Below are 21527 nucleotides of genomic sequence, written 5' to 3'. Positions count from 1 at the left end.
GGAACTCTTGACTGCTTAGCAAACATGAAGATTTGACCAACTATTTGAAAGTAGTTTTAACATTGGAGGAAGAAGAATATAGCAATGAGGAAGCAGAAAAGCTTGTGTTGTTGCTTTGGAGGTATGAATGTGGCATCATTGCATTTGCAGATGGACCTCCACCGCGACCGGACCTGTTGTTTTCTTGTTTCTCACTTGCAGAAGATCCATTAAGAATTGTATCAACTTTCATGCACTCCTCCCTCTCTTGCCTTATCTCTTTGAGCATTGCTGCTACATCTTTCATGGTTGGCCTATCATCTGGGGAAGGATTTACACACAGCAAAGCCACACCTAAGGTCTGCAACATTTCCTCAATTTCCGATTCTGGTTGAGCACATAAGCTAGGATCTAGCACTTGAACTCCCCCCCTCCTCTGCCTTACCCAATCTACAATGTGAAGACCATCTGGTATGGTTGGATCAATTGGTTGCTTCCCTGTTAACACTTCTAAAACAACAACACCATAGCTATAGACATCACTCTTCTCTGTTATCTTCATCATGTACCCATACTCTGAAAACCAAAGGCACAAAAAGCACATGAATGCAGCTTAAAAATTGCAAAAAATTACCACATGAAAACTGCAACACGAAAAGTAATTCTTCATTATGAATGACTTTGAAATCCTTGAATTGGCAGAGAAAGCAAATTTTGTTAGGCATGTATTCTCATTCTTAAGTTATCTGTATATTTATGAAAAGATGTCTATAATTAGAGATGATAAAATAATCTATGACTAAAAGATTTATTCATCATACAATTAGTTTTATCAAGGATTATGAAGATAATGTTTTTGTTAAGAGTTCATTTTTTCCTAAAAGCATTAATTGATTCTTAAGAATTTGTACTTTCAATGAAGGATGATAAGATTGGAATATTGTACTAACCAGGAGCAATGTAACCGTAGGAACCAGCAACAGTGTTGGAAGACCGAGCAAAATCTCCATCATCAACAAGCTTGGCAAGCCCAAAATCACCAATATAAGGTTCAAATTCAGGACCAATGAGAATGTTGTTGGCCTTAATGTCCCTGTGAACAATGGAAGGAACACAGTCATGGTGTAAATAAGCCAAACCTTGAGCTGCCCCCAATACAATCTGATATCTCAGGTTCCATTCCAAGCAGTTACCGCTTCGTTCATGAAGAAGACTGCCCAAGCTCCCATTGGGCATATAATCATACATTAGCAATCTCATGTTTTGATTCCAACAGCAACCCAAGAATCTTACAATGTTCTTGTGCCGGATTGTGCCAAGCGTTTTTACTTCAGCTGAAAAGGAATCACGAACCACTCCATTGATTCCTGTCCTCACATTTTGGCAGTTATATCCAGCAGCCATTGTCGTTGGCCACAGCTTCTTTACTGCAATGACTTCCCCATTTTCCATTTCTGCCCGATAAACAATTCCTGAACATCCCTTTCCAATTACATTAGATTCAACTAGACACTTCAAAACTTGCTCAACTGAGAAGTTTAATTTCTGGAATGGAGTGAACTTCCAAGGCCATGAATCCCCTCCCATCTCAGAATCGTTGTCGTCTCTAATAATCTTCCGTGCTCCAAAAATTGCAATAGCCCCGAATATTGCCAATGCAATGGTCAAGGAAATTAGCAACCCAATGGCTAATCTTAGACTCTGTGACCTCCTAAAACCACTGCTGTTTGTCATACTAGTAGCATTGCTAAGGAAACATGCATCATGGCCCCTAGAACACAATCCTTGGTTCCCTGCCAACTCCGTTGCTGATAACTGTCTAAATAGCTTGCTGTCAGGAAGATAACCGGTGAAATTATTGTAAGAAATGTTCAGAGAAACAAGATTTATGAGCCCAGATAGTACCATCAAGTCACCTTCAAGCTTATTGTGCGAAAGGTCTAGTATGGAGAGCTTGTTGAGAGCAGAAATTTGTGATGGGATTACACCAGATAGTTCATTGGAACTCAAATTTAGAGCAATGTCAAGAGCTTCAATTTCAAATATTTCTGCAGGGATTGTGCCAGAAAGTGCATTGTTACTTAGATCAAGCAACTGAAGACCAGAACAGCGACCAAGCAAGGAAGGTATTGATCCAGAGAGTGAGTTTCTACTAAGGATGAGTTTGTTCAGTGAAGTAAGCTTCCCAAAACTCCCAGGAATCTGCCCCAGAAACTGATTAATAGAAACATCCAATACTTGAAGCCTGATCAGGGCAGACAATGAGCTAGGCAATGTGCCTCCAAGGGTGTTATTACTTAGGTTCAACATTTGCAGTTCAGCACAATTGCCAATCTCTTCTGGTACTGATCCAGCAAGATGATTTTCAGACAGGTCAAGGTAAGTAAGGTTGTTGAGAATCCCAATTTCTTTTGGGATATACCCACTGATTCTATTATTCTCTAGTCTAAGCCTAATAAGAGAAGTGCACTTACCAATCTCTGGAGGAATTGAGCCCGAAATGTCATTATAAATTAAGAGAAGCTTTGTTAAATTTTGAAGCTGAAATAGTCCAGGGGGTAAGCTACCAGTGAGTGCATTGTGGGACAAATCTAAGGCTTCAAGGCTCCGGCAACCCGCCAATGCTGGTGGAATGCTTCCTTCAAGTTTGTTCTGCCACGCAAATAAAACCGTTATTGCTGTCAACATCCCAAGCTCTGCAGGAATCCGACCTGATATCTGATTAGTATCAAGCTGTAACTGCAAGAGGTTTGTAGCATTTGAAAGAACAGATGGGATTGAACCAGAGATGTTATTGTTACTAAGCATAAGCTCTTCAAGGTTTGAGAGGTTTCCAAAAGACCGAGGTATGCTCCCAGATAAAGAATTGAAGGCGAGGTCAATAATCTTCAAGCTTTTGCAGTTTCCAATTTCCTCAGGAATACTGCCAACAAAGTTGTTTTGCCATAGCAACATCTTCTCCAGCTTCTGAAGCTTACCTAACTCTGCTGGAAGTGAACCTGAGAGATCATTCTCATAAAGGAATAAGTTGACAAGCTCTGAACAGTTGCATATATTTGGTGGAATCTCACCAGAGAGCATTGTAGTATAGACTGACAGTGTCTGAAGCATGCTTAGTTTACCCAGTGAAGCAGGAATAGAGCCTGATATTTTAGTATCAGCAAGACCAAGAACCTTCAAATTCTGACAGTCTCCAAGCTCATCTGGGATATTTCCTGCAACGTCTTTGTTCCCTCCCACGCGAATAACTTCCAAACTTGACAGTTTTCCTAGTTCAACAGGAAGTTTCCCACTTAAATAATTATCAAATACATTGAGATTCTTAAGGTTGATGCAATTACCAAGCTCTGCTGGGATTTGACCAGTAAGCTGGTTAGAGTTCAAAATCAAGTCCTTGAGATTTTGGAGCTTGCCAACACTTGAAGGTATAGTTCCCACCAGACTATTTGAACTAACATCAATGACTGTAAGCTCAGTGCAATATCCTATATCAGGAGGGATTGTCCCAGTGAGATTAGCACCAGAAACAATGAGCTTTTGGAGGAAGTGCAGGGAGGAAAGGTTGGAAGGAAAGGGAAGAGCTAGCTCAATAGACTGGATATTGATCTCAGTAACAAAGTTTTCTGAAGAGCAAGTTATGTAAGGCCAGTTACAAGGGTTGGGGTGTGAAGAATTCCAGTTAGAGAAAGCTGAAGAAGAAGGTGAGGGAGAGCTGTGAAGCCATGAATACAACGTAACAACCTCATTGTTTGCAGTAGAAGAAAAAGAAAAATAAGATAGAAGTATCAGGACAAAGAGGAGGAGATGATAGTGGTGGTGGTGGTAGGGGATGGTGAAGGATTGCCTCAGCATTGGATGGTGGTTGTGAGTGTTGAAGGACTGCCTCGGCATCGGCATTGCCAATTGCCTCAAAACCTTAACCACTCTTGGTTTTTCATTGGGTCTCTCTCTCTATCTCTTTCTTGTTGCTTGTTCTTTTCTTAAAGAGTAAACTCAACAGTCACACTCTATTAGTCTTGCTAGTGCAATAATAAGTCTATATTATACTTACTTTGCAGTCAAGCAAGAAAAGGAGAGATAAAGAAAGAGGAAATTAGTATATAGATTCAAAGATTTGGAGCCACACCTCCACCATCACTTTCACCTCGGGGTTCTGTTCTTAATCTTAGCTTATAGTATATTTTAGTCTCACTGAATTGAACAGGTATTGTAAAATTTACTCATTAGCAATGCTTCATGTGTTCTTGCATTGTTTTCCTCAATATTTGTCAGTGATGTGGGCTGTCTTTATTTTTGATTTTTGTGCCACTCCTTTGAACTTTGAAGGTCATTCGCATTAGCTTTGATTCTTTTTCTTTGTGAGCAAGTTCAAATTTTCATTCAAAGAGTGTTTCCCATCATTTGAATTGATCGAGATGCATCTATGGAACTTGGGGGAAATTGATTCTCCTATGCTTTTCTATAAATAATTTTTAGTATTTCTTCAGTTTGTATAAGATGAGCTATGAAAGTATAAAATGTGTGCTTTGCGGAATATATCTGTTTTGCCGGTAGCAAAAAATCAAACTATCCAGCCTCCTCAACTATAAAATTATTCATTGCTTTTGTTTCTTTTTTCGCATTAACATAATCTCTTGATTACACAAGGGACTTTAGGCGTCCTATTGTCTATACAGTTTACACTGCTTTCCATAATTACTACTATTTAATTGTTTTTTGGTCTATTCAGCCATGCTTCTCACTAGGGATATGGCAAGAATTATTATAGTACAAGAGAGACTTATTCACATAACACAGATAACAAGATAAGCATCATCGTCTCTTTGGGACAAATGCATCAGTATCACTGAATGCAAAGCATATTATTGCAATTAATAATGATGGTCTCTCTGTCACTTAATTTTTTTCTTATTTTAATTTGTTAATCAGCCCAAGTGTGATGCATGGTAACCACAGGGAGTTGGTCTAGTAAATTGAAAGTTGTTGTGAGATAAGAGATTCATTAATTCCTTAGTTCAAAACTCTCATCTAGCATCTTAGGAATAGTGTCCAAGAAATTTCTCCCTATAATTATTTAGTGTGCATGAGACAGGAGGATTCGAAAAGAATAGTGAATTGCTCAAAGAGTTACAGGAGGAGGGGAAAAAAAAGTATGAGGTGCTTTTGGCTGAAGGGTGAAGCACAAACATTTGCATTTTAGGGATTGTGCAATTCACCATAAAGTTGTGAGAGAGAAGTTAAAAAAATAAGTGTAAAAGTAAAATGGTAAAGAATTAAAGGTTAAAAGATTTTTTATTCAAAGGCTGAGATTAAAAGTAAATTTTGAAACTTTCAATTAGAACCTTTGATTTGAAATTGCATGGCCTGATCTCAAAATCATGTAGTCTAGCGTCCTGTATCATATAATCCCTCCATTCCAATTTGTTGGTCCTCTATTACATTTTGGGATGCCCCAAAATGAAGCATTTTTTTTAAAATTAATAGATAAAATTTCTATCTTACCTTTTACTTTATCTAAAAAGTCAATGCCATTTTTTTTTAATAGTTTAAATTAATGAGGGTAATTCTAAAAACTTATACATTTTTATATAGCAGACAAAATAATAAATAATATTCCCTTAAAAAGTTGAGATTTTAAACAAGACAAACAAATTGGAATTGAGGAAGTATATTTTCTTTTATAGAGTCCTCTATCATTTATATACTATGCATTTATTTAATATTAAATTGACTTCTGACTTTTGTGTAAGGGAAAAGTATAATAAAGCATTTAATTCATAAAACTTATTGAAAATGTTAAATTGCTCTACAAGTATATGTTTCCTGCTTAAGCCATGTGCATATGCAGGGCTAAAAATGACTCATTCACTTGTAAAAGAGTAAGGCAGTTCGAGGCAAAAGTAAATTTTTCCTTATTTCTTCTTGATGATGCTCAGATCGTCAGTCAAGTATGATCGTCCAGATTGAAGTCGTCCTCAACCAACCCAATCCCCAAGAACGAGTGAAGGGAAGAATGGATGTAGCTCGCCGGCGTGGTGCCTGCCAAAAAGTCTCCGATGCCAAAGTCAGAAAGATTGACAAAAGAGAGCTGTGAAAATAATATGCTAGAGTTTTTGCCTTACCTCCCCCCCTTTTGGGGTTATGTATTTATATGCATGCACTCACAGGTGGTTTCTTTTAGCCGTTGGTGGAGTCTTGATGGAGACTTTATTCTTGCCTGGTAACGCCCCTGCGGGGTGTTAATGGTGAGCTGCCCCTCCCAACGATCTGAAGGCTGATTAATGTTTTATAACAGTTCCTCTAGGGGTGGAGGTGGATTTACTCGTCCTTGAGCGACGGCCATTTCTTCTAGGACGAGCTTGGTTAGGCCGTCCGTCACTAGTCGTGAACGTATGGACGATTATGATTTGATCGAGCCTATCACTTCTGAAAATACAGAAAAAGAACAGTTAAGAAATTATACTGTTTCCGCGGGTCACTAATGGTAATATTGGTTAGAAAATGGCTATTTTGTTTGTACTTGGTTTAGTTTATTTTAACTTATTATGTACAATTTTTCCAATTCTCACTTTTTGTAGGTATAACTCTACTTTTACTTTCTTCTAAAAAAAAAAAACTCTACTTTTACTTTGAGCAAATAACCAAATCAAACCAACAAGTAAATTAATTCAAATGCAAATTAATTATTCATTAATTAAAAAAAAAAAAAAAAAAACTGTAAAGGAGTATGAGATGCTATGACCTATTGAGAGTTGTTCACTTGTTTGTTTGGAAAGAGGTTAATTCTTATATTGTTTTTTTTAACCTATTTATTTTTGCAGTTTTAAAACATACCATTATATTTTAACCAATTTTTAAGAAACAAGTTAAAAAAAAATCCAAAAGCACATATGAGTGTCATTATTCAAAGATTATCCCAATTTTCAAGGCTTAAACCATGTGGTGGATGAACCTGTGGTTTCAGCCATTTGCATTGCGCCAGAACTGATTTTTATATTTCCTTTTTTTTGGTAATTATTGTGCGTCTTAAGAATAAATGTGATCGTGTATGCTTTCATCTGAGTCACTCAAGAAAAATTTTACTTAAAGAAACAATGCTGCCGAGGGCCCAAAGCTCTAGGGGCTCATCGGGAACCTTGCACTAAGGAATCTAAAGACTAAACATGTTTCGCTTTGTCAAAAACCCTCAAAAGATTCAATCAGCCCCATAATTTTTTTTTTTTTTTTTTTTGGTTAATTGTTCTCTGCCACCTCTACAAGTATTTGAAAAAAAGGTAAGGGTTTTATGGATTAAAAATGTAATGATCCAAAAGGTCTATGTATATTGTGAGCCCATGTAGGAATTCTTTGTTATGTAGGAGTACAATTCATTATAATAAAGATGTAATGGTTAAAAGTTTCTTTTATGATGTAGGCCGTTATGACGAATTATATAACTTTTGTGTTGTTTCTCTCACTTTCACTTTTCTACCCTCTTTTATATTCTCTTTATTTTACAATATTTAACATGGTATTAAAGCAAAAAAAAAATGATCTTGAATTAGAACAAAATTTCTATCTTTTTCTTCCATCAAATCTACATAATCTTAGCTATGGTCATCATTAAACCCTTGCTTCGCCATCCTTCCAACCCAAATCTGATGTCATAAATCTAGAATCCTTGTAAGCCATAACTCCCCATCTCAAAATCACTCACAACCACCACCATCCAAAAGATCTCAAGTAGGCCTACATAACGGTGACAAAATCAGCCCAAATTGAGCCTCCACGCATTGCCACACGCCACTTAAAGATTCAGTGTGTCGAACCACACACTTCACATGCTTCCACATGCTAGCAATTTTTAGCCTTACGCGCTTTCATGTTCAACAACATGCACCTTATACACTAGATCATATATGTGACGTTATGTTACCATGTTTCACGTTTTGATGTCAACCAAGTCAAGATAACCATTTTAGCAGCAAACTTTAGCATATGAAATAGGGTCTGTAGGGAAAAATATATTTCAAGTCAAGCTAACCCTTTCAAGTCAATGAACATGTCTAATAATTTAATTTTCCACTCGAAATAGGGTCTGTAGGGAAATATATATTTCAAGAGTGTTATCATTTCTTCAAGATAGCGAATCTAAGTTATGGAATTTATTAAGCAATATTCTTGTTTATTAAGTGAAACTAATTTATATTGACTAGCAATTGCATCAATTTTCCCTCAGTTTTTTCATCGGTTTCCTTTTTATCTATAACTATTTCTATATAAAACAAAAATAGAGAGACCTCAAGGATTTTCATTGATCTAGAGAAAGCATATGATAGGGTCCTTAGAGAGGTTATGTGGTAGATTTTGGAAGAGAAAGGTATTCCTTTGAAGTACATTAAGTTGATTAATGATATATGTACTATCAATGTAGCTGTAACTTGTGTGAGAATAAGTGGAGGATCACAAGTGAGTTTTCCATCACTTAAGTTTGCATCAAGGATTGACATTAAGTCCATATCTCTTTGCCCTAGTGGTGGATGAACTCAATAAATGGATTCAAGACAAAGTCCCTTAATGCATGCTTTTTTCAAATGATATAATTTTAGTGGATGAAATTAGAAGCGGAGTTAATGTCAAATTGAAGTTTGGCTAGACACTCGGGAATTGAAAGGCTTTCAAATGAGTAAGCCTAAAACAGGGTATATGGAATATAAGTTTAGTACTAAAAGTAGAAACAGAAACGAAAGGCCTGTAAGCCTTGATGGTCAAGAAATACCAAAGGATGACAACTTTTGATATCTTGGAACATAATCCATAAAGATCGAGAGATTGAAAATGATGTGAATCATAGAATAAGAGTAGGGTGGATGAAGTGGAGAAGCACATTAAGAGTGTTGTGCAATTGTCGATTACTTATTAAGTTAAAGGGAATGTTAAAATGGATATTTGAAAACACACATAAAAATAGGATTTGAAATGAAGAAATTCGCTTAAAGATAGTGATGGCCCCTATTGATGAAAAGATGAGTGGGAGTCACTTAAAATGGTTCAACCATGTTCAAAGGAGAGAAACTAATTCACCAATAAGAAAGAATGAGTTAAGCCAAGTTAAGGGGACAAAAAAAAAAACCATTAGTAGAAGTAATAGGAAAATATATGACAATTAAGGGAATAACAAAAAGTGTGGCTAACCCTAACTAATTTGTCGAGAATCCATAGTCGTCTCCTAAATTTTGGGACTTAGGCTTTATTGTTGTTGTTGTTGTTGTTGTCATCAGTAGCAGTGATAGGAAAATATATGACAATTACAGGAGTAACAAAAAGTATGGCCAACCCTAACTAATTTTTCAAGAATCCATAGTCCTCCCCAAAATTTTGGGACTTAGGCTTAAGAATAGGAATACTATAATGTGGTTGTTAATGGATGCATTAGAATTCAAAACGTCAGGTCAGAAAGGCTAAAACATGATATACTGATGAATGTATAGAATAGGAGCAAAAATGAAGATATTCATGAATTGCAGCAAGTCAAAGAGATTTGCCACCAATTGCTTCAACTCCTCGAACAACCTCAACAAGTCTCTATCCCCTTTGGCCAGCTACACCACCTCATGCGGCTCCACCACCACACTCTCTCCCAAAAACTGCTTCGGCAGCTTCAATGCCCCATACAGTGATTGTTCCCTAAATTTTCCAAACTAAAATAATTTTCAAGATATATGGTCTCCACCTCCACTAGAAGGAAAATGAGAATAGAACAAGAAATGTGGGGCCCATCGAATCCATTGAGGGTGTTTGGATTGATGAAAACTAAGTTATATAACTCAGTTTTGAGTTTTCATCACCCAAAACTCAAAAAAGTGGGGTCCACTGAAACTCATCTTGTTTGAATTGATTTTTGAGTTGAGTTTTCATAACTCAAAACTCGAAAATTTGAGTTTGAATCTTGAAAACTGAAAACATAATTCGAATGTTTTTAAGTTTTGAGTTATAGGTTTCAATGGATCCCACAACTTTATGCCAAAATTTGAGTTGTAGAGAAGAGATATACACCAAAATATGAAACCAAACAAGTTATTTCAGAAGTGAGTGAAAAAATAGAGTTAGAAAAATGAAATATGAGAATTGAGTTTGAGTTATAGGTGATACTCAATCCAATTCTTAATCCTGATAAGCATGAATAAAACTAGATTTCCAAGATCTCACTACTTCGTTTTTTTGAGCTACCTATATATATAAGAGGCAACTAAAGCGTTCTTGTCAATTGCCATAGTAAAAAGATCATGGAAAAAGATCTGAGTAGAGGAACAAACCCTTATACCATCTTTCATCCTTGTTTTTTTGTGATTTAGGCCGTTTATTTTTTTTATTTTTTTAGTTAAGGTTGTATAAGCATGGCTATTACTTGTGGGTAATGGGTATTGAATAATATTGATTTACCGTTTTGTTTTTTATTAGAGACGTATAAGTTCTCTCACGCCACTCTTCATTCACATAATCTAACCAATTGAAAAGGAAAGAAAATAATAAAATAGATCGAATATAAAGGTTAGCAACTTAGCATCTGGTTAACCTTTTGTCAAAATGAACTATTCATACTCTAGTCGTTATGTGCTATGCATGTTTTCTGGCTTTAACTGAAATTTTTGTCAAAATTCTTCGCATGTTTTGTTGTTGTTGTTTGCTTGCTTAAACTGATATTCTAGTCGAAGTACGTATTCCTTGTTGTGCTGTTTGCTGTTAATGTTTTCAAATTTCTTTTTGTTATTTTTAAATCACTTTTGTATACCACTTTTATGTTCCACCAATTATAATTTGTCATGAATTTTTTTGTCTTTTCTTATAAAATAGCCCAAGTTTAAAATGGAAAAAAAGAAATAAATAAACACAAAAATTTATGATTAGTGTAATACAAAAAGTAGTACAAAAGATTTGTACTCTTTATTTGAACAGAGTGGTGCGTGGTCATATATATCGAAGTTCATTTTAGCAACCTGCTAGTGCTTCCCATTGATATTGAAACTCATCCTGCTCATTCTGAAAATCTCTTATATATATTCCATCGTCTTTGGCAATCCAAATGCAATTCTTCCACTTGCAGCGCTCAAATAGAACTGGATCTTGCCAAAACACTTTAAAGGTGGCTTGAGCATCGTCCTTGCGTATGTAGCACGAAAAAACCGTAGAATGGAAGAAGTTTGTTCTGAAACTCCAAGAGAAATTAGCTGCAGGAGACAAATTGTGGTTGCCCATATCATTGTCTGAAGATTGGCAATGGATGAACAATGTCATGTTGTTGCTCAATCCATTTACAATGTATACATGCCATTTGATGAATAAAGGAAGCACATTTCCATTGGCAGAAATAATAAGCCATGAAGGGCTCATGGCTAATGCCAAAACAAATAAAACTAAGCTGTTCCTGATAGCACTCATTGTGTAAAAGCTGTGTTAGGCTTTTGAAATTGATACCTACAAAGTACGAACTTGTGGTCTAATTTTCTCCTTTTATACCCAAATAAATTTATGCAAAATTCCTTATGTGTTTTATGGATTGATGGTGCGCATGGCATTCCTGACCGGAAAGTGTGAGAATCAAAAGGCACCTTGAAAATTGCATTAAACTTCATGCATGCACATTTAGAGTGATGACATTAAATTAGACTTTTGATTTACTTCAACTTTTGGCTTCGATTTAAGTCAGGTACCATATCTTATAGACTTTTTAAACTTTTCTAGCATGCTTGTCAGAAAACTCGATTTGAGATACTCAGAACAATTTTTGGGTAGCATTTAATTTTAGGCATGAAAATTGATATTCGACTTGAATGTTTATTTCTTGCACTAAATCATCTTTCTTTAATGAGAGGCTTACAGAAATAAATGATAATGATAAATTAGCGAATGCTGACCAAGAATCTTTTGCCAAAAATCTATGATTATATTTATATGTAGCCCTTCAATTTTTACTTCAATTTTTTGCTGAATTATAAATTACCCTTTGTATTAAAAAAATTTTAGGGAAACACTTAATGAACATTTGGATTACCTATTTGATATTGATAGCCGGCTATCTTTAAATTCAGTTGTATTGGACAATCACAGTAATTTGTAGATGATAAGATAAGTGTCTTTAATCTTTCCAGAACGGATGATCATATGAATAAAAATACATATCTAAAACCCAAAGCGTAGATTATAAATAAAAATAGATTTTAAATCCAAAATACAAACATAATACAGTGCAGTTTTCACATGCAGGATTATCATTTTTCACATGTAGAGTCCTTCTGGCACCCCTTCTTTCTTCTTGAACATTACTTTCTCCTTTGCCTTCTTGAAATCAGGATGTGTTACCTGAAGCGCACAATTAAAAAAAAAAAAGTGTGTATTAAGTCACAGTCCATTCATTTAAATCAACTCCAGAAAACACACATATACGCATAACCTGTTTTAGAAACCAAAATGAAAAAACAACCTAAAATGATATCATGAATAATTATTTAATAATATAAATAAATAGAATAAGGTTTAATGTTATAACAAAAATATGTATTAAAAATAAATTCTCAAAAGAACTAAACGATTCTCGAGTGAGTTTTCACAACTGAAAAAAAAAAAACAAAACAAATATACAAGCAATTAACATTGAAAGAATAATGACTCTAAATTACAAAACATAATAAATAATCAAATAAATTCCAACTTCCAAATTGCACTGTAACCAAACAATTTCTAACTTCCAAATTTCATAACATCACATCACAGAATAATAATGCTTCAACCACGAAGCATATAAGTTCAAGTTCTAACAAACTTAGAACGTAAATACGTAATCAACTATGATTAGAGAAATGAAGGTATTATTTTATATATTTGTTTCATTTCAAAACAAACCGAAACATAACTCATAATTTAATTCATCATACAGTGTGGAAGAAAGAGTAGATGTCCAATTAATACTTTCAATTAGCGCTTACAAATTCATTAGGGCTCCAACCATGATAATAATTTGGTTGAATTCAAGTGTACTTGTTGCTACATTTATCAATGTTTTACCACTCAATAACTTTCTAATGGATATCTTCTGACAAACCCATAAAAGATAAACCTGAACATGTAACCATCAATTTCAGTTGAAACAAGCACATTTAATTACTTTCCATACCCACTCACCTTTTGCCCTCAAACCTCAAAACCTCCCACCCCCCCCCCCCCTAACAATCAGAGCTCACCAAACCCCTTCACCTCTCGCAGATGCAAAGCACCATCATGCTCCATGGACAACACCCCCCCCCCCCCCCCCCCCAAAAAAAGAAAAAGAAAAAAAACTAAGGAGCACCTCTCCTTCAGCAGCATGGCAACAATGTGTCACATGGAGATCATCACAACAGGGGGAACTGAGATATTGATTTTGCTAACAGTTTTGTCTATTGAACCACCAGTCAAGTGGTTTTGACTGGTCTTTTTTAACTCCACCAGCTTTTAGGATAATCAGACCAGACTAGCTACAGGTGGTAGTTGAACAGATTGACTGGGCTGTTCCGGTTTTTAAAACACTTTAAATATCTTCTAGGAGACCTTAAAATAACATGAATACAACTTTTTTATTTATTTTTATTTTTTATGGGTGGCAAGCTTAACACTTGCCTTACTCAAAATAGTAACAACAGAAGTAGTAATTTGAAGGAAAGAATGTAAACTATCAATGCATTTTTCATTACTCATTTGGTATCTCTCTTCTTTCCTTCCACAGAAATATAGCAAATTGACAACTTCCATTTACTAAGTTACTAAACTGACAAAGTGAAAGTTAAAAAGCATCAAAACAGGCCAATAACTAGTCATGGAGAGAGAGAGAGAGAGAGAGAGCATATAAGATCTGCGAAGGATACACTAAACTCTCCTGAAAGTGAGCAAGAGCATCTAATATGGTCAGCTAATAACCTAACAACACATTGTAGGTGAGACACTCTTGAAGCATCTTGTCCAAGGTAAAGGCGGACAACAATCATACAGTGAAAAGAGAGTATGATATTAAGTTGCCTATGGGAGAAGTCCCATCTCTCTGCTTCTACACTTCCAATTCTTCCTTCTACCAATATGTAATTTTCATGTAATATACGCTCTAATTGGGGAGCTTCATACATCACGACTCAAGAAACATACAGTAAAACCATATAAATTTATAATAAAGTACTTCCAATTCTAAGGGGCCAATGATTGTATAAATTAGTGCAATTAAACTTCTAAGCAAGTAATAGCATTCCTCTCTGAAAAATGTACCTCTAGAGAAATTTAATTAAAAAAAAAATTTAAAAAAAAAAAAAAAACCTCAGCCATTAGTCATATAAAGAATTGAAGCATGCTCACCTTCATTCGGCGTTCTCTTAAAGCAAGCAAGCCAGCTTCAGTACATATTGCCTTAATATCAGCTCCAGAGAACTCATCCTTAGTCATGACAAATTCTTCTAAGTTGACATCATCAGCCAATGTCATCCTTGATGTGTGTATCTACAAATAAGAAATATGAGATTTGCTTAATCATGTAGTGAAGCGAACATAGCAAAATCACTTATCAGAAGGAATAAGAGAAAAGATATGGAATGTGTTGATTTTCTAAGATCAAATGTACCTGAAAAATACGCCTCCTTGTCTTGATATCAGGAAGAGGAAACTCAATCTTTCTATCTATTCGGCCAGGCCGAAGCAAAGCTGGGTCAAGACTGTCAATCCTGTTGGTTGCAAGAATCACTTTGACATCTCCTCTCGAATCAAAACCATCCAACTGATTCAGCAATTCCAACATAGTCCTTTGAATTTCACGTTCACCACCTGAGTGGGCATCATACCTGTTGGGCATATTGATCAGAAACACTCCATGAACACTGATATACCATTAATGTTTATTAACTCACCTCTTTGTACCAATTGCGTCAATTTCATCAATGAAGACAATTGAAGGTGACAGATCATCAGCTACTCTGAAGAGTTCCCTCACTAATTTTGGACCATCACCCAAGTATTTTTGAATCAATTCACTACCAACGACACGTAAGAAAGTTGCTGATGTTGAGTTTGCTACTGCCTGATAGAGCACAAATAAGATTAAAAGCTTAAACTACTTCAACAAAACACCTAATCCAACTACACCAACACTACTCCATTGTAAGAAACACCATAACAAGCAACTATGCAGGGCATAAATCAAATAGATTCTCTTAAGCCTACATAGTGCAACCATTTTAGGCAAAAATAAATATCGTACATATATTTGGAATGGCAAACACATTTTAAGTATTTACTTCTTGCTTGCCTATATAGACACCATACCAACCAACCTCAGTGTCATTCAAAGTCTCTATATTAACATCCACACACACACAGAGTCCACGTGATATGGAGCTCTGGCACCTAAGAACAAGTGAAAGTTCACATAGGAGTCAAGAAGTGCAGCTTCCAAAGTGAATTGTAGAGGAAAACATACACTTCAATGTATATAAATTTGGTTGATACTAAGTTCACTTATCATATGTTTTGCATCTAAACATGTAATCTGGTGTTTAAATGAATTTGGTTCCTAATTAATGTGAAAGGGTTTAGGGTACAATACATTAACTAATTTTGAGCTTAAGATTCATCAATTTGAGAGGAGGGAAAATAAATAAAAATGTGTTCACTTGGGTCTTCAATTCAATCAACTACTCAGAACAACATATTGCAAAGATTCTAATACATTTAGCTTTCGTTAACAAACATTATGACCAAAATTCCATAAACAACACTATATTATTATTGTCAATCATAAATAAATAAACAAACTTGGGAATAACAAAAAACCAAAACACAAACCTTAGCAAGCAAAGTCTTCCCAGTTCCAGGCTCACCATACAAAATAACACCCTTAGGAGGCTTAATCCCAATATCTTCATACAACTCAGGATGTGTTAATGGCAATTCCACAGCCTCCTTAATCTCCTGAATCTGTGCATCCAAGCCACCAATATCCGCATACGATTCCAACGGAGCTTTCTCAACTTTCATTACAGACACCATAGGATCAACCTCATCTTGCAACAACCCCACCACAGAAAGCACCTTGTTATGCATCAAAATCGCACAACCAGGCTCCAGCTGATCCTTATCCACAAAAGACAGAATCCCCACATAGTATTCCGGCCCCACCGACGAGGAAACAATCGCGTGATTCTCATCGATGAGTTCTTCCAGATTTCCAACACTCATGGGCGAGCCTCTGAGATCGTCGACTTTAGATCTGTCCTCCTCGGCTTTTTCCTCTTGGGGTTTGAGTCTTTCTTGGTTGCTGACGAACTCTTCCTCCATTAACAGATAGTCTTTGACACGCTCGAGCTTTAGGAATCGGAGACGGCACTTTGTGTGTGGCGTAACGCCTGGGAGTCGAGAGGCGGCATCTGGGCCTTTCTGTTTGCGCTGTTTGCGACCCACTCGAGCTGGTGGCGCCGCCGGCTCGAATTTCTTCTCTTTCTTGTCGGATCCATCGGGTTTTCGATCACCCGGTAAACCTTGCCGGTTAAGACCGCCCGGAGTTCCTTGACCCATGTTTCAGGTTGATCTGATTGTCTCGGAGACAGAGAGGCTTAGATAGATGGCGTTGGCTTTGAGAACAAGTTAAGTTCAGATATTTTCTTTAAAATCTAAAACAAAAAAGTAATAATAAAGCCTTTCTTTTTAGATATTTTTGATGAAATAATAATAATAATAATAAAGGTTATTTTTAGCTATAGTTTTAATCCTGCTTCTAATGATTTTTTTTATATTAGTAGACCAAAATGTCAATTAGTTTTTGTAGATAGATATTGATTTCTTATTAGACTATAAAAAATTTTATCAGTTGAGTTAACTGAAATCATGTAGTAATAAAAAAGTTAAGTTGTATGTGAAACAATTGTTGAAGCTTGGAATATTGATAGGGAAAAAAGATAAGAAAATCCACCTTGTCGAAGTTTCTCTGTGCTTAGAAGTGGGTTTCATATCTAACTTCCTTACACAGTAGAATTAGTGTGTCCCTTCAACAAAGGTGAGTTAGGTTCCTGGAATAATACTGTTATTTCTAGGCTTGTTGGGTTTTTATCCGGGGATTTTGGGAAACACTCTTAGTAGGTGTGAGGATGGATGACTTGGCTCAATCATGGAATAGGCTTATTCTTTCAGATAAAGAGGAACCGGGTTGCTGCTTACTTGACGGAGACAGTTGTGAGACCTTCTCCATTGCTGCAAAGTTTCTAACTAAGCGCGCAATTAGCATGGATGTAATTGCGAAGACTTTTACCCCGCTGTGGAGAACCAGAGACGGTTTTAAGATGCAGAGTTTCGGAGATCACAAGATTCTTTTCACTTTTGAGAAAAAGGAAGATGTTGACAGGATTTTGGAAAGAGAACTATGGAGTTTTGACAAACACTTGGTGATAATGAGTCGATATGAGAATGAGGTCCCAATGCATGATATAAAGTTTGAGAAGACAAAACTATGGGTTCAGATTCACGGGCTCCCAATTAAATATATGACAATTGAAGCAGCGAAAAAAATTGGTAGTGTGTTGGGAGAGGTTTTTGCCCCGACGGAACCAAAGTTCTTTGATGGTGGTCACTTCATTCATATTCAAGCTCTTATTGATCTTTCCATGCCTCTGTGCCGTGGAAGGTTGATATCTGTTGGAGGAGGAGGGAAGCAGGTGTGGGTCGCCTTCAAGTACGAGAGGCTGCCAAACCTATGCTACTGGTGCGGGCGACTTACACACGATGATAGAGATTCTGACTTATGGATTGATAGTGAGGGCACACTTACACCAGAGCAACGTGAGTTTGGACCACATTTGAGAGCTCCGCCGTTTGTCGCTGCAAGGAAAAGCTCAATTGTAGTTCTTGGGTTCTATGCCGCAAAGAAGAAAGGGAGTTCAGGTGTATCGGAGGGCGGAGATTCAGGCCGAAATTCTGTTTCTGGCAGAGGAAGATCACCGGAGCTGTCAAATAATGTAACGGCTTGCAATGAAGGGGTTATTAATGTAGCCCATTATTCCTCATTAAGTCCAAATGAAGATGAGGAAATCAATAGGGCAGATACGGTTGACAAAGGGATTCCTAACGGGAAAAGCACTGAGGAAATTAAGTTACCTAGTGAAACCGAATCAAATTTGGAAACTAATAATGACAGAATTCGTTTGGCACATATATTTGGAGCGGCTAATATCATGGGATCAGAACTGAGAGGAGTTAAGCCTCACGCCGTTTCTGAAACTGATCCAAAAGAGTTTGAATTTCATTCAAACACATTTAATGCCTCAATTACCTCTCAACCCGTTGGTCACACTAAATTCCAGGATTTCAATGCTCAATTAAAGGAGATTGACACGGCATTAGCTCAGTTTGACAATGGGAATGTGTCTGACTTAAATTCTAATAATGTAATTGCACGTGCCACTAATTCAGTCCCAGTGCAACCAAATTCTAGTGAAGCACGTGACACAAGTAGGGTTGCTCTTTCCACTACCACGCATCGTGTTCTACCAACCTGGACAAGGAAAAAACGGGTAGCAACAGGCAGCCAACGTGTGGATAATGAGCACCTCTTTGGTAGAAAACGTGAACTTTCAGAGAAGGAGTTATCCTCAGAAGTCCCTAGCAAACATCATCAGAGTATTCACAATGCCAAGGATGATTATCTTGAAGTGGTGGAGGCTGTTGAACAGCCTCGCCAAGCACAATGAATTGCCTCAGTTGGAACTGCCGTGGTTTGGGGCAATCACGGGCAGTTCTTGAACTCACCGATTTGGTGAAAAAATACGCTCCATCCATTCTCTTTCTGATGGAAACAAGATCTAAAGACCACTATCTTAAAAATCTCTGTTCAAAGCTTCACTTGGAGAATGTTTTTATTGAGTCTCGGATTAACACAAGAGGAGGATTGGCACTCTACTGGAAAGAGGGGATTGATCTTAAAGTTCTGGACTCAACACCAACTTACATTGATGCAGTAGTTAACCCAGGAATGGATGACGCCTGGCGGTTCACGGGTTTCTATGGGAATCCAATAACAGCCAATCGAGAACATTCTTGGGCACTACTTAAACACCTTTGTCTAAAAATGGATCTACCATGGATATGTGTAGGGGATTTTAACGAGATCACCAAAGCAGAAGAAAAGAAGGGTGGTGCTCACAGACCAGAAAGCCAGATGAAAGCATTTAGAGATGCTTTGGATTTTTGTGGATTCCGTGATTTGGGGTTCGTTGGTTTACCATTCACTTGGTGCAATAACCAATTTGATGGAGAAGTAACATGGATTCGTTTGGATAGAGGGGTGGCAACATCGTCATGGTCACAATTGTTCCCCACAGTTTGTGTTCATCACATTCCAGGTACATTATCTGACCATTGTCCCTTATGGTTATGCTCTGACGATGAAAATGTTAGATTTTACAAGAAATCCAGGCCTTTTCGTTTTGAGGCGATGTGGCTAAAAGATGAAAGATGTGAAGGTGTTATCAAAAAAGCATGGAGTGACAGAACTATGGGGGAACCAGTTGACAAACTAATCCGAAAGGTAGATGCCTGCAGATCAAGTTTGCAAACATGGAGTAGAACCTCTTTTGGCAATATCCGTTGATTGCTAATCCAAAAAAAGAAGCAACTAGCACAAGCTGAAGCTATGTCTATGGTCGGGGATCATCATGATCAGATTCATGTTCTTAGAAGTGAAGTGTATGAACTCATGGTGAAAGAAGAATGCCTGTGGCACCAGAGATCAAGGGTTGATTGGTTAAAGAGTGGTGACATGAACACAAGTTATTTCCATAGCCGAGCAACACAAAGGAACAAGAGGAATTTTATTTCCAAATTGAACCTGAATGACGGATTGGTGGTGACAGATGAAAAACAAATTGGTGAGGCTATGGTAGACTATTTCAAACAGATTTTTGCTTCCACCATGCCCTCGAACTTTGATCAGATTCTCCAAGGCATTGATACAAAGGTCACTCCAGCCATGAATGCAGACCTCACAAGAGAATTTACCGCAGACGAAGTTGAATTTGCTTTGAAGCAAATGAAGCCCCTAACCGCCCCAGGCCCGGATGGTATGTCCCCCATTTTCTACAAGTCTTGTTGGAATTTTATTGGTCATGATGTCATTGATGCTTCTCTAGCAATACTAAATTCGGGTAATATGCCTGCTAGTCTCAATCATACTTACATATCACTCATTCCAAAAATAAAATCTCCAGAAAAAGCCACTGATTTTAGGCCAATAAGTCTTTGCAATGTACTATATAAAATTGTCTCTAAAACCATAGCCAATCGCTTAAAGAAACTTCTCCCCAAATTGGTGTCAGAATCCCAAAGTGCATTCATGTCAAATAGACTTATATCAAACAACATCCTTGTAGCCTTTGAAACCCTTCACCACCTTAAGACAAAAACAAAAGGGAAAACCGGATTCATGGCCATTAAGCTCGATATGAGCAAAGCATATGACAGAGTGGAATGGGCATTCCTAGAAAAAGTAATGGAAAAATTGGGCTTTGATAATAGGTGGATCACACTTGTTAGTTCCTGCATTCGATCTGTCTCCTTCTCTGTGTTGGTTAATGGTGAACCCCATGGTAATTTCACTCCTAATAGGGGACTCCGCCAAGGAGATCCACTGTCACCTTATTTGTTTCTCTTGTGTGCAGAAGGGTTACATTCACTTATTCAAAAGCTAAAATTTCAGGATCAATCAAAGGAGTCTCCCTTTGTAGTACGGGTCCAAAACTTTCACACTTGTTCTTTGCCGATGATAGCTTGCTCTTTTGTAGGGCAAATTCACAAGAGGCTAGTTCTATCATGGAGATTTTGAAACAGTATGAAGAAGCATCAGGGCAACAAATAAACCGAGAAAAAACTCAACTCTTCTTTAGCCCCAATACGGATCCACATGTGCAAGAGGAAATCAAGACTTTGCTAGGAGTGGCAGCTACTACTAATTATGAAAAATATCTCGGTTTACCCTCTTTTGTGGGGAGAGGAAAAAAACAAATTTTTGGCTACATTAGGGAGAGGATTTGGCATAAGATGCAAGGGTGGAAAGAAAGATTACTATCACAAGGCGAGAGAGAAGTGTTAATAAAAGCGGTCCTTCAAGCTATGCCCACTTTCACCATGGGATGCTTCAAACTCCCAAAAAGTCTTTGCAAGGATATTGAATCTCTAATCCAGAAATTTTGGTGGGGCTATAAGGGGGAAGCACAAAAAATTCATTGGGTGGGATGGAAAAAATTATGCAAGTCAAAGAGCCACGGAGGGTTGGGATTCAAGGATATTGAACTCTCTCAATATTGCTATGCTAGGCAAGCAAGTTTGGAGATTGATCCATAACAAAGACTCTCTCTCTTCTACAAGGTATTTAAAGCCAAATATTTCCCCAATTGTTCAATTCTGGATGAGGGGGTAAAGGAGAATGGTTCATATGCTTGGCAAAGCATTCTAAAAGCACGAGGGGTGGTGAGGATGGGGTCAAAATGGAGAATTGGAGATGGACATTCTGTCAG

At 37.0% G+C, this 21527-nt stretch overlaps 4 protein-coding genes across 4 annotated transcripts; 1 reads left to right on the top strand and 3 right to left on the bottom strand.

The window, feature by feature from the left end:
• Nucleotides 1-40: 40 nt before the first annotated feature.
• Nucleotides 41-3876, bottom strand: LOC115961829 (LRR receptor-like serine/threonine-protein kinase RCH1). Its single transcript, XM_031080742.1, has 2 exons — nucleotides 930-3876; nucleotides 41-555 (listed from the first exon to the last, which is right to left on the bottom strand). The coding sequence occupies exons 1-2, from the start codon at nucleotides 3874-3876 to the stop codon at nucleotides 41-43; spliced, it is 3462 nt and encodes a 1153-aa protein (XP_030936602.1).
• Nucleotides 3877-10947: 7071 nt separating this feature from the next.
• Nucleotides 10948-11397, bottom strand: LOC115961828 (S-protein homolog 74-like). Its single transcript, XM_031080741.1, has one exon. The coding sequence runs from the start codon at nucleotides 11395-11397 to the stop codon at nucleotides 10948-10950; it is 450 nt and encodes a 149-aa protein (XP_030936601.1).
• A 678-nt stretch (nucleotides 11398-12075) lies between these two features.
• Nucleotides 12076-16635, bottom strand: LOC115960351 (26S proteasome regulatory subunit 4 homolog A). Its single transcript, XM_031079206.1, has 5 exons — nucleotides 15814-16635; nucleotides 14880-15049; nucleotides 14597-14813; nucleotides 14335-14475; nucleotides 12076-12318 (listed from the first exon to the last, which is right to left on the bottom strand). The coding sequence occupies exons 1-5, from the start codon at nucleotides 16540-16542 to the stop codon at nucleotides 12235-12237; spliced, it is 1341 nt and encodes a 446-aa protein (XP_030935066.1). The 5' UTR covers nucleotides 16543-16635; the 3' UTR covers nucleotides 12076-12234.
• A 2068-nt stretch (nucleotides 16636-18703) lies between these two features.
• LOC115961827 lies at nucleotides 18704-19606 on the top strand. The gene has a single exon (XM_031080740.1). The coding sequence runs from the start codon at nucleotides 18704-18706 to the stop codon at nucleotides 19604-19606; it is 903 nt and encodes a 300-aa protein (XP_030936600.1).
• Nucleotides 19607-21527: the final 1921 nt, after the last annotated feature.

Source organism: Quercus lobata, chromosome 9 (genome assembly GCF_001633185.2).
Source record: "Quercus lobata isolate SW786 chromosome 9, ValleyOak3.0 Primary Assembly, whole genome shotgun sequence".
Lineage (NCBI taxonomy): Eukaryota > Viridiplantae > Streptophyta > Magnoliopsida > Fagales > Fagaceae > Quercus > Quercus lobata.
Note: the sequence above shows the minus strand (reverse complement) of the source record. Positions and strands in the feature narration are given on the sequence as shown.